General features: G+C 38.1%; 1 protein-coding gene across 2 annotated transcripts in view; it reads right to left on the bottom strand.

Moving 5' to 3' along the window:
* Positions 1–542: 542 nt before the first annotated feature.
* Positions 543–13,698, bottom strand: part of RNGTT (RNA guanylyltransferase and 5'-phosphatase) — a 184,261-nt gene continuing 171,105 nt past the window's right edge. Inside the window, exons 15-16 of one of the 2 annotated variants that reach the window (XM_061369796.1) lie at positions 6,140–6,263; positions 543–3,391 (exon numbers count right to left, since the gene is read on the bottom strand). In XM_061369796.1, coding sequence (XP_061225780.1) covers positions 3,228–3,391; positions 6,140–6,263 — 288 coding nt within the window. In that variant the 3' untranslated portion in view covers positions 543–3,227. Of the gene's footprint in view, positions 3,392–6,139; positions 6,264–13,698 lie in introns of those variants that run through there. The other variant, XM_061369798.1, reaches the window with a different exon arrangement.

Genomic DNA, 13,698 nt, shown 5'->3' on the forward strand with positions numbered 1-13,698 from the left:
CATGTAACAAGAACATACCAGCAGCAAAGGCAGGATCTTAACTATAAGGACATTTCAAAAATCATTTTTAAAAATCGTTTTAGTTCCTGACTCTAGACAGGTGCAACCTGAAAAAGGAAACTGCCTTATTACAACACAAGTCCAGGAGTTGGTCCAAGTAGGTGAATTACCAGCTTTAGGGTCATGCTGCATGATAAACTGTCACGGAAGACCTATGCAGACCCCTTGCACAATTTTTCATGCAACTGCACTTAACATTGCATGGATAAACTACATAATGTCAGCCTGCCATAAAATGTGTGCTTCAAGCACCATTTGGTTCCTTTCTGGTTCTGGCTGCAAGAAGAGCAAATTGTACTTAAGAATGGCATTATGGATCATGGCCACCTCCAGGCTGGGGTGTTTCTACCTGACAGAAAAGCCATCAACCTCTGAAAAACAAGGATGAACCTTCTTGGAGGACTAAACAGCAATGTTACCACAGTAACCTTGTGTTTTGCACTGGCACCAGGAAAGCAAAGGCATGAAAACCAAACACATCCTTAGGAAAGGTATTTTAAACCATCGATTTTATTAAAATACTTCATACACAGTTGAGGAATGTACTTACATTTTCTGGAAACTCCACTGAAACCAAATTTTAATTATATATTTAACAAATGACAAAACAGTGGATGGATTCATGCTGTACACCAAAGAATAGACAAGTTAGGCTGTTTGTTTTTTTAAATCATCATTATTTTCCTGGTACAGACTCTTCTTTGCTTCTTAGCTTCAACCTCCTGAACATCTAGTAGCAGACAGAGGAGGTTTGCATTTCTCACAGATTAAACCCATCTGGACCAAGTGAAATTCCATTTGTTTTCATCAGGTTCTTCATTCAACTCTTCCCCAGTAGCTTCCTTTTCCAGAAAAGCAAAGGCAACTGACCTCTCTAAAAACCTACAGGTCATCGTGCAAGAAGAGTTCAACAATCACATATTAATGTGGAGCTCTAAACCTTCTCAGAGTCACTATTCTTTCAAAATATCCAGTTTAAGCTGAGAGTGGGAAAAAAACACACTATCAGAAATACAAGGGCCACAACACATCCATGGGCTTGGTGGAATGCATGTGAAAGACAGCCTGTGGTGCTACAGCTCTGAAGTGGAAGAGCTAGGTCTTGTTGAAATACAAGATGCAAGAGCTGGGAAGGAGGAAGACGGAAATAACTTGGACACATCCTTACAAGAATGAAATGTCCTAACCTCACGGAGAAGGCTGTAATCATCACACACATTGCAACTGCCATAGAACCATGAAGATCAGGGATGAAGTGTATGTTATGACAATCTCAATGACAAGTATAATCTGGAGAAATTGAGTGAAGAAATAATTAACTGTGTGTTTTGATGCCAGATGCACAGAGGCTGCATAGGTTTTCACATCAAACTCATAAGGCTCTTCTTAGGATATAATTTTGCGCCCTTGCATAGGTGATAATTATATCTTTTCTATAGATAATATGCAGAAACTATGTACAGTTGAAAAAAAACTTTTTTTTTGATGAATACATTATTTTCCCCTCAAGTTTTACCATAGTATAAAAAGTAACTTACGTAACTCCTTCAGTTCCCTAAAACATGTACGGAATAGCCCAGAAAGAGATGATAGGAACGCCATCTAAACGATGCTGTGTGCATTTATACAACAGGTTGAAACAACTACAGAAGCCACCACAACGTACACTCGTAAAGTTTCCATATAGAAAATACAGAAAAATTAAAAAAAAAAAAAAAGCAGGAGTTAATTTTTCTTACTAACATTAAAACTGATTGAAACAGAAATGTGGTTTAGTTATAACAAATTTATGAGCTTCACTTATCAGATTGCTGAATGAACGTAAGACTCGCACACTAAGTAAACTAGAGGAAGAGCCAATTCGATCCCTGCTTGATCAATGCACAGTAAACTTTAGAATCTGCATTTGGTTTCCAATTAATCCTAGCTCAGAATAACTCCTCCCTTCGACACCCAGAATGCAGCTTCTCAGGATGAATATTAGGAACATCTGCCAGTGTGCTGCAAACAACAGCCGCCTGGGCATTCATGTGCTTCTTCATTTGGTATGAAAGAAAGTCAGCCAGAGGAGGAGCATGGTGCCACAGGACAGCCAACCCCACCTTTGGAAATGAGCAACCTGTTCCCTGGGACACTCATCCGCCCCCTAAATGGCTTATTTTTGCCCTGCAATTACCTAAACCAGGATCGTTTCTGCCTGATGTGGTTCTCTCCCACTGAAACTACCTCCTCTGGTAGTTTACACAGGCATTGTCTGGCATTTCTTTTGCCATTTTGTGCCTGGAACTAAGATATTATGATTAGCACTGATTATTGTTCTTGCATATCACAGTGATGTCTACTTTTTAGTGATATTTACAATGGTATCACTGTGGAGAAATAAGCCCTGTACTACAGTCTCGTAACAGAGACTTTAATACTAAGGATTTGGTGTATTCCTTATCTACAGGTAAACTTACGAAGGCAAAGCTAAAATCAGCCCATTATACATATGGTGTGTTAAGTTCAAACCCGGGGGGAAAACTAAACACGCAGCACATAGTCTTTCAAAGTGATGCTATTTACAAGAAGGATTCACATTTTTTGTATTTCAACAACAAAATCCCAGCTAATTTTGAAATTAGTGAAATCTAAGGTGGCTTAGTTTTGAACCAACATAAAGCACAAACAACACTGCTGTTCACTGTTAAACACAAGTCTCAGAAACGCAGGGAAACCATGATCAGTTATACTACGGGTGACAAACCGCAAGCAGTTAAACAACAGTAATAAAGAAACACTTCTGCTTTTTTTATTTTTTAAGCACAGCCTCTAAAAAGTAAAGCATCCCAATGTCTTCTCAGTTCCAGATTGCTGACATTATAAATTAAAGGTGAAAAGAGATCCGTATATAAACAAGGCAGCTTTCCATTGACTCCATTGTACTGTTTTTGTCTAGACCTTTGGAAAATTTATCTTCAAATACCACTTGGTAAGGTTGACTTTATCAGTTAAAAAACAATGTCCATTTGTATGTGGAATTTGGGAGAAAAAAACCCACTCAAACCCCTCTAAAATCAAAACCCCATACCCAAGTATTTACAGCAAGTCAGATTTTCTCTTCCAGCCTTCACACTTGTGTTTCTCCTTCTGCAGAACTGTAAACACTATCTGCTGAGCTCAAGGCCTTATGGTATGGTACGTGGCCTTTTGGGTGGTGGGGGTGGCATAAGTTCAGTGTCGGGATCGAGGTGGTGTTTCCGTGTCTGTCCTTGAGAAGCTGCTGTACATCTGTCAATGAACTCAAACAGCATCTCCTTTGTGACTGGATTCTGGATGCTGTTGCATACAGCTGGGAATAAAGAACAGGATCTCAAGTCACTAAACTGAGGTTTTGCAGTCAGCACTTCAATAGTTTCATCCCCTCTTTGCAAAATAAATAACGTACTTCGGCTCCAGTATTCAGCCTTGAAGGCGGACTTTCACAAGATGGTTGTGTCAGGAGTCAAGTGTCCCTGCTCTGCCCCTCAGAGAGCAAAGCGTGTAGTGGGCCCCTATGTCATGGAATCTCTCTTTATAAAGCAAACAAAAGGTACATGTGTGTGTAGGCTTCATAGGGCAACTATAAAAACACCAAGAACTGACATCCTACTAAAGCAAGCAACAGCAGTGAAGGCCTTGTGAGACATGGCTTTAAAACGCTCATTAAATCCTAATAGCAAGAACCAAGACTGGCCTAATACTGGAAACCTCTTTTCTTCACCACTAAGTACCATCAATACCATAAACCCACAATGCATAGTATGGTTTTTTTAACCCATGTACCTTCATACGGCAGAAAGACTTGACAACAAGCAAGCTACATGTGTACTATAAGGCTGGAGTGTTGCATGGTGGTTAAGGCATGCATGTACAAGCACACTTGGATTACTCAACATGACCCCCCAGGTTGTAGCTTGTAAGTAAAGGCTCACAGGATTTTATGGAACAAACAAAAAGGCTTACTTCTCTTAAAACAAATTAAATATTTTTAGTACTTTCCCTATGTAACTTTATACTCCTCTAATTAATCCTCCCCAAAGACTTAAGGAGGAGGGAAAAAATAAAGAGCAAGAAATGAAGTAGGAATCCTACAACTATCTTGGAAGTAAGTACAAAAATTATGCATGTATGGATTGGCCTCAGTATGGACTCAATTTCTATGCAAAATGATCTATTGAACCCCTAGAGTACTAAACAATATTAAGACTCCTTAAAATGTACTTGTAATGGAGCATGGTTACAAATAACAATGACTCTTAAAAAACCTCCTTTCTTTCCTGCAGAATTCTAGAACCATTCAAAGCATTACTTTACAATTAACAAAACACCTTCCTAGCATTTTTTTAATCTCATTTATTTCTTTGGTGAAAAGGTGCTTTGAAAGTTGCACTGTCCATGACTTAGGCAGTTGGAAAGCATTACGATTATCAGTAGTTTAGGAACAGAATTTGTGCCACAATGGTATAACTCTTCATTAACTTTTAAGGGCTGTCCTAGCTTAATCACTCAAAAAGTCCTCAATTTCAAAGGTATCAAAGTCCAAAAGCAAGTTGGAGACAGGTACTTTGTTGCTATTTCAACCATACAGAAAAACAAACTGTATTTTTCATCAAATTAAAGCAAACAGAGGAGGAAGGATCCAGAGGAGAAGACAATGAAAGTCTCAAATGAGAAAATACAACTTGTGGGGATTCTGAAAAATGGGCAAAAGTGAAAATTTAAAACCAAAAGAAAACTTTCTGTTTTGAAAATTCCCATGAAAAATTTGAAATATTTCTTACAAAACAGTTCTTCCTGTAGCATTTAATTTTCTTGTATTTTTAGGAAGTTCATTATGTTTTGGGGGGGGGGGGGAAGGTCAGGAATAACATAAGTGCTCTACAAATGGAGAACATGAGAAGAGGAAAAGGGCAACTACATCTGCTGTTACGAAGAAAGGAAAGAAGAATATGCTACTTCTCAAAGAAAACACCAAGGAAAACTAACTATTGAAACATTAAGGTGAAACAGAAAAGAGAAATCTAGGTCATGGTGTTGAAGAAACGTGGCTGTACTTGTACAACTTTTGTTGCCCATTCCTCTTCCCTGACAGGACTGCTCAGCAAATGTTTCAGCTACGTTCTGTGCTCGTTCCCTAAGGTGCCAACAGATTCATTATCTTCTGACAAAATGACCACATTTTTTGGTTTTTATTCAAGAAAATCTCACTGCTCAGGCAGAAATACAAGTAGAATGGTTCAGAGAAAAGCCTATATCATCTATGTATGCCCTAGTAAATAGCATGGTCTTAAATTTGATTAAACTTCATTTGGGCACTTAATAAGTCCGTTCCAATGTGACTACTGTTATTCAGTCTCACACACATTTAATTCAAACTCTTATACTTCACCTGAAAGTAAACAACATCATTTAATTCACAGTAATTGGCAAGATGTTTTTTGGTAGAGAAACATAAAAGTCCCACAGTTCTGCAGGGATATACCCCCTCCTTTCACTTGTTTCCCTCTCCATTGTTTGTGCAACTACTGTAGAAACTTAAGATGACATTTTCCCCTATTCATTTTCTAGCCCATCTGCCAAATAATGATTTTGGTGTTTTGAATAGAGGTGAAATTATAAAGGATTTCTTGTTCAATAAATTCAACTCATAGCCTGCCAGTCTACATTACCTCCCAACAAACCAACACAGCAACTGCTGTTGCAAAGCTATCATAAATAAAACCTTCTCAGGGTCTCACTTAAAAGGCATACTCTGCTATTTAGATTCTCTTGGAGCAAATGTTTGCAGTTCTGCAGAGACTTAGGCAGTTGATTCTGCATAATCTGCTAAATACTGCATCAGAGTATCTGTTTAACTGACTTCATCAAATAAACCTGAAGCCAAACGATTCCTGCTATATAAAAGTTAAACACGACATAAGCATTTGCAAGATGAGGCATTACTATAATAAGTTAGAGAGGACCCAAGCTAAAAAATAAGAACACAGAGTGCCTTTCCGCCTTAAACTAGAACAGAGTGAGAGCCTGAAAAACTTTTAAAGCAAACCGATCTACTCACCCATAGCAGTGCTGTAGGCATTTGGAAAGCTTTTGTCTATTCTCTGTCTCATGAAGACCCAGCTGTTGTTCTCAAACTTGCACTCTATAATTTTATTGTCGTACTGTTTCAGCTCTTTTGTCACCTGTTAAAAAAAAATGTTTGGGATAAACATATTATAATTAACTTTTTTCTTCTTTCTGTTAGGGATAAATAACAGAGGATCAAAAGCTGCCGGCATTTTTCATGCCTCCATCCTACATAGAAAATCTGCACAGACTCCATCTCCATTCTACATATGCTCAGCTACTCAACATTTAAAAAATACTTTTCAAATCTGCTGTCAATATACAGCAATTATATTATGCTAAAACATCAACAGCTCTAACAGAGGGGGAAAAAAGTCACTTCTGGCCCAAACACAAATAGGTTTCCATGGGAATAAACTGCTTCTAGTGTAAGTGCTACTGCCAGCCTAAGTGCACGAAATGTATTATCCATGTTTCATCAACCTTCTTTGCTGAAGGTCTCAAAGCCAAACGTCTGATTTCAATACCAGAAAGAGCTTGTGGAAAATCATTCCACTCCTTACATTACTGAGGATTCTTCTTTTATTCTTTGTCTCCATTTGTCCTTAAAAATTAAGATTGTAACTCCAAAATAATGCGGAATTGCAAATCCCATACATTCTAAATCTCCTTCAGGCCTTGCTTTATTGATTCATAGATTTGTCAGCAGCCAATATCCTGAGCTATTTGTCTTTCTATTTGGCAACACTGTGTGGTTTGGAAATGTAGTTTATATGCATTGGACTTTCTAGTTGTTTTGGCTACTTCATCCCATGCATCCTAATCTATGATACAATGCAAAATTTTCAAGTAACCATGGTAACCCCAGAACCTTATCTAACGCTTTAACAATTTTATCCATATACTTCACTTTGTTCTAAAGGGCCTCTTCAGAACTATGAAGCTGTATTTAACTGCTAGCTCTATTTACTTTGTTATAGTTTACCAATGAAAAGCTGTACAAGGTAATATAATACTTAGGATTCAGAATCTTATGCATAAGCGCCCTCATAAAAAGGGACAGGTTATTGGAATTCATTAGCATAATTTTTCACCTCTGTTGTCTACTTGCTCCTGAGTGGTGACACAGGAATTTACTACTGTCAGAGGGATGCAAATTTGAAAAAGGCCATAACTGTCTCCATACAGCTTAATGGCACATACAGTAGAAAACCCCATGAACCTCTTTTTCATTAACTCCCAGGTAAAGGCAATTAACTCATGAAAAGGTCCTGAGCATGAACTGAGTCTCCTATACTGCATGGTACAGGATTTATCCTTAATTTGGTAAGCAGAAACCTAACATTTTTCTTGGTATTTACCCTGAATACTTGTGTTTGTTCCTGGATAGAGAGACCTGGGATTTTACTTGTCAAGTGAACATGATAATTTTGTTAAACCCGCTTGCAACTGTGGCTTGTCCTGCTGCAGGACTAACAGAGTAGAAGTCAGGTTTCTGTGTCACATGTTGCTTCTTCATCCATTCCATCATCTGCAAAAAGCTTTTTTCCCCAAATCATTTAAGCCTTAAGTGAAGTTTGCATCTGCTGATGAGCACGCAGATGAAATCAACCGATTGCTCAGATCAGCAATCTCTTCCTTTGCAGCATGCTTTGCACAGCACGGCACTTTTTTCCATCCTCATTGAAAAGCTGTATACAGTCCAGATGTTTGACTGACACACATTTGTGGATTTATTTATGTTCCAGTAACTGTATGCAGGAAAACACAACATCCTTTTCTAGTGCACTGTGGATACCTAAAAGCAGGAGGAAACCTGGCTGCGCAGTGCCTTGGGAAGGTATATTACTTGGAAAACAGCTGCCTAGTGGAAGCGGGGCAGTGAGGGGTATGACCATGTGTCTGATTTTCTGCCAAGCAGGGAAATGTTAGAAGGATCACCTGCTAGAGAGAGAAAAGTATAAAACTGCAGGCAATGACTTCAACTAAACAACCATCTCATAAGGCTTTCTTATGGTTTATCATTCTTCTAGTGTTCAGATGCTCAGAACAGCAATAAATTAGATGGCAGCTTTATCTGACTGTGGCAATTAAGCAGGATTATTAACTATCTAGACATTTGCTTGGCCATGCATTAGCAATCTGGAAGATAGATCTTTCCACAAAATATGAGCACCTGCCAGAGCACTGACTTAAATGAATTTTCACATTAGAAAACTGGTGATCAGAGTCTTTAACGAATGCAAGCTGTAGTAAATATTTTACAAAGGAAGAAATACAGCACCTACTCTTCCCTATACTTTATTAAGTGACCTCAAGTCTTGCAAATATATTTATTGTAATATTAATTAACATTTTAGGAATTACTAGGCATTTTATCAAAACTACAAGTACTCTGTGCAAAACACACTTCTCAGCATTAAAAATACTCTTCTACTATTGTGCTTTAGTAGACTTCCAAATGGGAGTGGTTTATGCACAGGACTGAACAAGTCCATAGTGATTCTTGTACCCATAATTTACACCTTGCATCTACCTATTACTTGAATACTACTTTCTGGTATTTCAAAGTGGGACAGGAAACCATCACATTTAACTGTCTTGCATTTCCTTCCCTTTGAGAATTAATTCTGAGCTGCTCAGAGCAGTGTCTTCTCGATTCTCCATCTGCTGTATGGGGCTCATCCCTCCTTCTCCCCTTTAAATATTTCAGTCCACAGAGTATCTGAGTAACGCACCATCATTTCTCTTCCTGAGAAATAACTGGTATTTCTAGCTAGTGCTTCACAGAAATGGTGGAGCCATCTTAGGGATGATGGCAGTTCTCGGTCAAAATGCGTATCCTCAGCAGCAGCAATGCTTTTGTTACAGTGCCAATGCTTCTGCTATAGAGTAGGTTAAAATACCTCGAACCTGCATTAAGGAATTTCAAGATGGATGCTCCACACTAAGGACTTCATGAAGCCTCCCTTAATTAAATATTTATTCCTTAGCCTATTCTCACACAGTGAGGATTAGAAGCCCAGAGGATCACATCTCCAACATGAGGCTATTTGAGGTGGTGTTCCTCAGAACAGCGTCTCTAGTCTGGGCCATAACTGTGCCAAAGGCAAGGATGAACACCAACCTGCACACTGCTTTCTTTCAAAGACGAATGAAATTATTCCTCAGCAAGAGCACTCATCATTCCTGACTGCATTTGATCTACTTACCAGGAATCAGCTTACTTGCCCAACAGAAATCACTTCCCCAAATTACAGATGAGCTTCCCCTTGGAAGCTGAGTCACTATGTTACTGCGAGATTACAAGATGTGATTGGAAAAGTTGCCCAAGAATGTCAGATTACATAAAGGTGACAGCTATCCTCCTCTCCCCATGGATAAAGGCTTCCCACTGCCATCACAATCTAGGCTACTCACTAGGAAAAACTTTGGTGGGGTAAGCTTATTTCTTTTACTAAGAATGACGACACTTAAGATTTAGGAAATCTCCCATTTTCCAGTCTCCTTCCATTCCTATGTTCTGAAAGAAATTCAAAACATTAAAAAGAAGTGAAGTATCTAATCCATCTCAAATTATCTCACCTGAGAGAATAATGAAGCCGTTTTGAGATGAATCACAACAGTGTGTTTATATGCAGCCACATTTTATGTTAATTTAGAGCAAGATGTGAAAGTACAATATATCCAGCTGAAAAAGAAACCATTTGCATCTAATGGAGCTAGCTAAAGTCCCATAAACATGCCTGCATTACCTCTGCTGGCTATCAGTGGCCAAGGCTTTTCTGTGCATCTTCACAGTGCATTTCATCATCACACTGGTCCATCATTCCCCCAATTCATTTATTGGAAGCATACATATTTTCTGTGAAGACTTCACTCAAAAATTAGTCTCATCACCCTTAATCATAACCAAAGGAGAATGAAATTTCTGGGCAAGCCACTACTTTACATAAGAGGTATTAACAATGAGAATTTAGATTTTAAGGCAATTAATTTCATATTGGAGAAAGCACGTCTACAATGGACAAGCTTAAACTTCACAAATGCATCTACCTTTCCCATATTCAAATTCTTTAGAAAGAAAAAAGGAGGTAAGCTTTTAGATAAATGGAACCTTGACTAAAAGAAGCCCTATATTTCCAAATGCATATTTTTTTCAAAGCAATTGAAGTGATTTTTAGCTCTGTAAATAATCCCCTTTAAAGAAAGTAATGTTTGTAAGCAAAATCTTAACACATTCTATTTCAAGTCTTTTCTCTTTTTGAATGCCTTTTTGTTGCACTTTCTGCTTTATTACCAAACATTTATAGAATGATTCTTCAGTTCACCTATTTCGATTGCTTATTCCATATCTCTAGTCACTAGCTTAGTTCTAAGACCCTGGAAGAAATGATCGCCACAGTAGATGCAGAAAATGTTGACTTCCATGCAAGCACAAACAAGCAAAAGTAGCAGTGGAAATCTTGACATTAAAAAGATGTTTATTTCTAAACTCAGAACTTAAAAAAGGAACCATAACACACATGCAAGAAAGATTCTAAACGTAACGGCTTTCCATTTTACAAGAAGAATCTGGCTCTTTATAGCTGGTGTGTGCAGTGAAGGCATTCCTTTTTGATATGCTCAAGGTGCATAAACTGTTTCATTTTTTTAAACACAAATTCCAATGCTTAGAGAAGAGAAAAGTTGCCGTGTAAGCCTGGAAAGTAATTCTTCCTCTCTCTGATATTGTACCTAACTTTTGTCTGCTGTGAAAGTAGCACACGCCAACATAAATGATCACCTGTGCGATCATGAGGGAAAAACTGTTTGGTTGCTTCTCAGTCTCCTACTGCGGGAGAACTGGAGCCCATACCTTCTCTACTCAGCCATCCTGCAAAAATCAAAACACATTTTTCAAAGAACTGTCAAAAAATACAACATTTGCAAGCTCCTTGTCCTGAGGGAACTGGAATATATTCCGCCACAAACAACAGTTTAGGAAATAAGACCTGTTATTATTAGCGAAATAGCACATCTCAAATCCTGACTTCTGCTTTACTCTCAAATGCTGTGACTGCCCACAGTTGCCATGTACTATTATAGACTTTATTTCTAAACTTCTCAAGCAATGCGGAATGTCCTAGACAACAGAGAGAATAAACCTGCCCGCTGGTACTGACTCCTTAGCAGTCAGGGCAGCAATGACAAGTCAGGGAACAGAAAGAACAATTACATGGGAATTTCAGAAACAAGGGGTCAAGAATTCCTGAAGGAACAGGACTGAGAGAGAAAACATGAAGAAACAGTTACAAAATATACAGCTTCTGAAGATAAGAAGGTAAGCCAAACTCAAAACGAGAACTTTTTGGAGACTGAAAGGTGACAAGCAAACTCCAAGGACCTTCATGACAAACCAAGGCAACTGAGAGGAAATGAGGTGTGAGAAACAGGATTCCCATCTAGTTCAAGAATATACCTAAAGCAAAGCTCGAAATGCATGATTTTAGCGCATATCCATGCGTATGGGCAAGAACTATCCTGGGAAAACACTCTTACATGTCATTACAGATGAGGACATGAATATAAGAAATGCTAATGATATGACTAAGACAGTCCTAGAGAGTCAGCAGCCATGTACCCCAATACTTTCAGGGCACAACACAGCACCTAATACAGACCCCAAGCTGTTCCTTCAGAGCTTCTTCCTAATTCTTGGACAGCTTGTTCAGATGCTTTTAAAGAACTTTCTTCCCTGTTCACACAAAGTATCTCATGTTTTCCACACAGTAAAACTTCTCAAAGAACTATAAATGCCTGTTCATATCATTACACAGGACTTCAAATATTAATACTGCCAACTGGCAAAAGTTACTCAGTTAAATAATCTGCTTCATATTTTTGTTCAAGCCAAACCAGATTTTGTAATGTAGCTTAATACCCATCTCTTAATATGACATTCAATAAATAATGTTACAAAACAATAGATTTGTCAAAAGTAATATAAGAACTCTGGTAACCAACTCTGTTGCTAAATTAAACATACTGATTGTGTTTCCTTTTAAGTAATATATTACCCAACAAATGGTTATCAGCTTGGGTAAACACAATGCAGCTGATATGTTTATTTAACATTAATGAAGCCATCCAAGTGTAACTACACTGCTCCTTGTGTACATAGGAAATGGAAATGCTCCAGTTTTGAGATATCATTCCTAGAGGAACACTAAGAAATATCAACATTTTAAGATTTTTGTTCATGCCAAATTAAACCACAATGCTAACAGCAAGCACAGGAAAATCACGGAAAAGCCCAGAAAGAAAAAAATACGTGTCAAAATCACAAGAGTGAGGCTTTTTTAAATTGTGCATTTGGGGTTCTTTTGTTTTGATTTTTTTTTTTTTTTTTTTTGGTCTTCCAGTGTGTCTGGCACTCAGTTTCTGATTTATTCTTTAACACACAATATTTTCTCAAAGAATCTCCCGTTTTTACATACAGTTTTTACATACAGATAAAGTTTTCTGATACACTGAATGATTGGGAGTCCTGCGGTTTTCCTTACAATTGACTGCTAGAAACATCTCAAATAAAAAGCCTTCCTCTTATCAGTTATATTACATATATATTATATATTACAGTTATATTACATACATATTATAATATATTATATTACAAGTTTAATGACTTTCAGCACCAGCTAGAAATAGAATTCTTAATGTACCCTGGAAGGTCCCCTGTACACCTGACCTTGCAACACCATCTGAACTATGTGAAAGTAACTGATGCTCTCCTGAGCTTTGTTTGGGACTCTCAGAAGAGGACTGGTATCAGAACAAAGCAGGTATCTTGCAACTCTGAAGATAAGGATGTGGAACTGTATCTGTATTTGCACAAATGCTTTGCTCAGTGATGAACATTCTTCAAGATATTCTTTTTCTGTACTTTCCGTTTTACTGAATGGGAAAACCTGGTCAGGCACAGCAAGCCAGCAAAGTCTTCGAACACTTCTGGGCATTATAACTTGGGCATCTACAGTACTTAAAGAGCAGCTGACCTTCTTGCTAGACTTTGCTATCTCCACCTAACCGCTGAGGGAACCTTTAAGCTTTTTCACCCTATTTTCTTTTAATCACCATCAAGAACAAGAAACAGAGAGCCAAGGGTCCATACAGATCTTGAACAATTAAATGAAACAAAGTAATAAAAGGCTGTCCTCCAAGATTGATATCCCTTGCCCAGTTACTCTAATCACAACAGGTCTATGGATTAAAGGAAAAAGTTCTTTCTGCATCTTCTGTAAAAAGTGAGAAATGGAAGAATTCTGTGCTGAGGACTCATGAACCTGGCATGCCTCCACTGCAATAAGTTCTTAATGAAGTCGAAATAAAAAAGCAATTGATATAATTCTGACCCTCAGCATGTGCTGATGAAAGAGGAAGAAACTCTAGGGGATGGGGGAACTGCAGTAAACACCCAGGCAGTAACAGAGTTCTCAAAGCAAGCATCAGTGTGAACTTACTGTAGAGAAGATGTGCATTAGGCACAAACAGAGCTTCACCTGCTCTGCA

The sequence above is a fragment of the Neopsephotus bourkii genome, unplaced genomic scaffold (assembly GCF_033783945.1).
Source record: "Neopsephotus bourkii isolate Nb327-2 ecotype Australia unplaced genomic scaffold, CSIRO-AGI_Nbou_v1 NB_1511, whole genome shotgun sequence".
NCBI classification, from domain to species: domain Eukaryota; kingdom Metazoa; phylum Chordata; class Aves; order Psittaciformes; family Psittacidae; genus Neopsephotus; species Neopsephotus bourkii.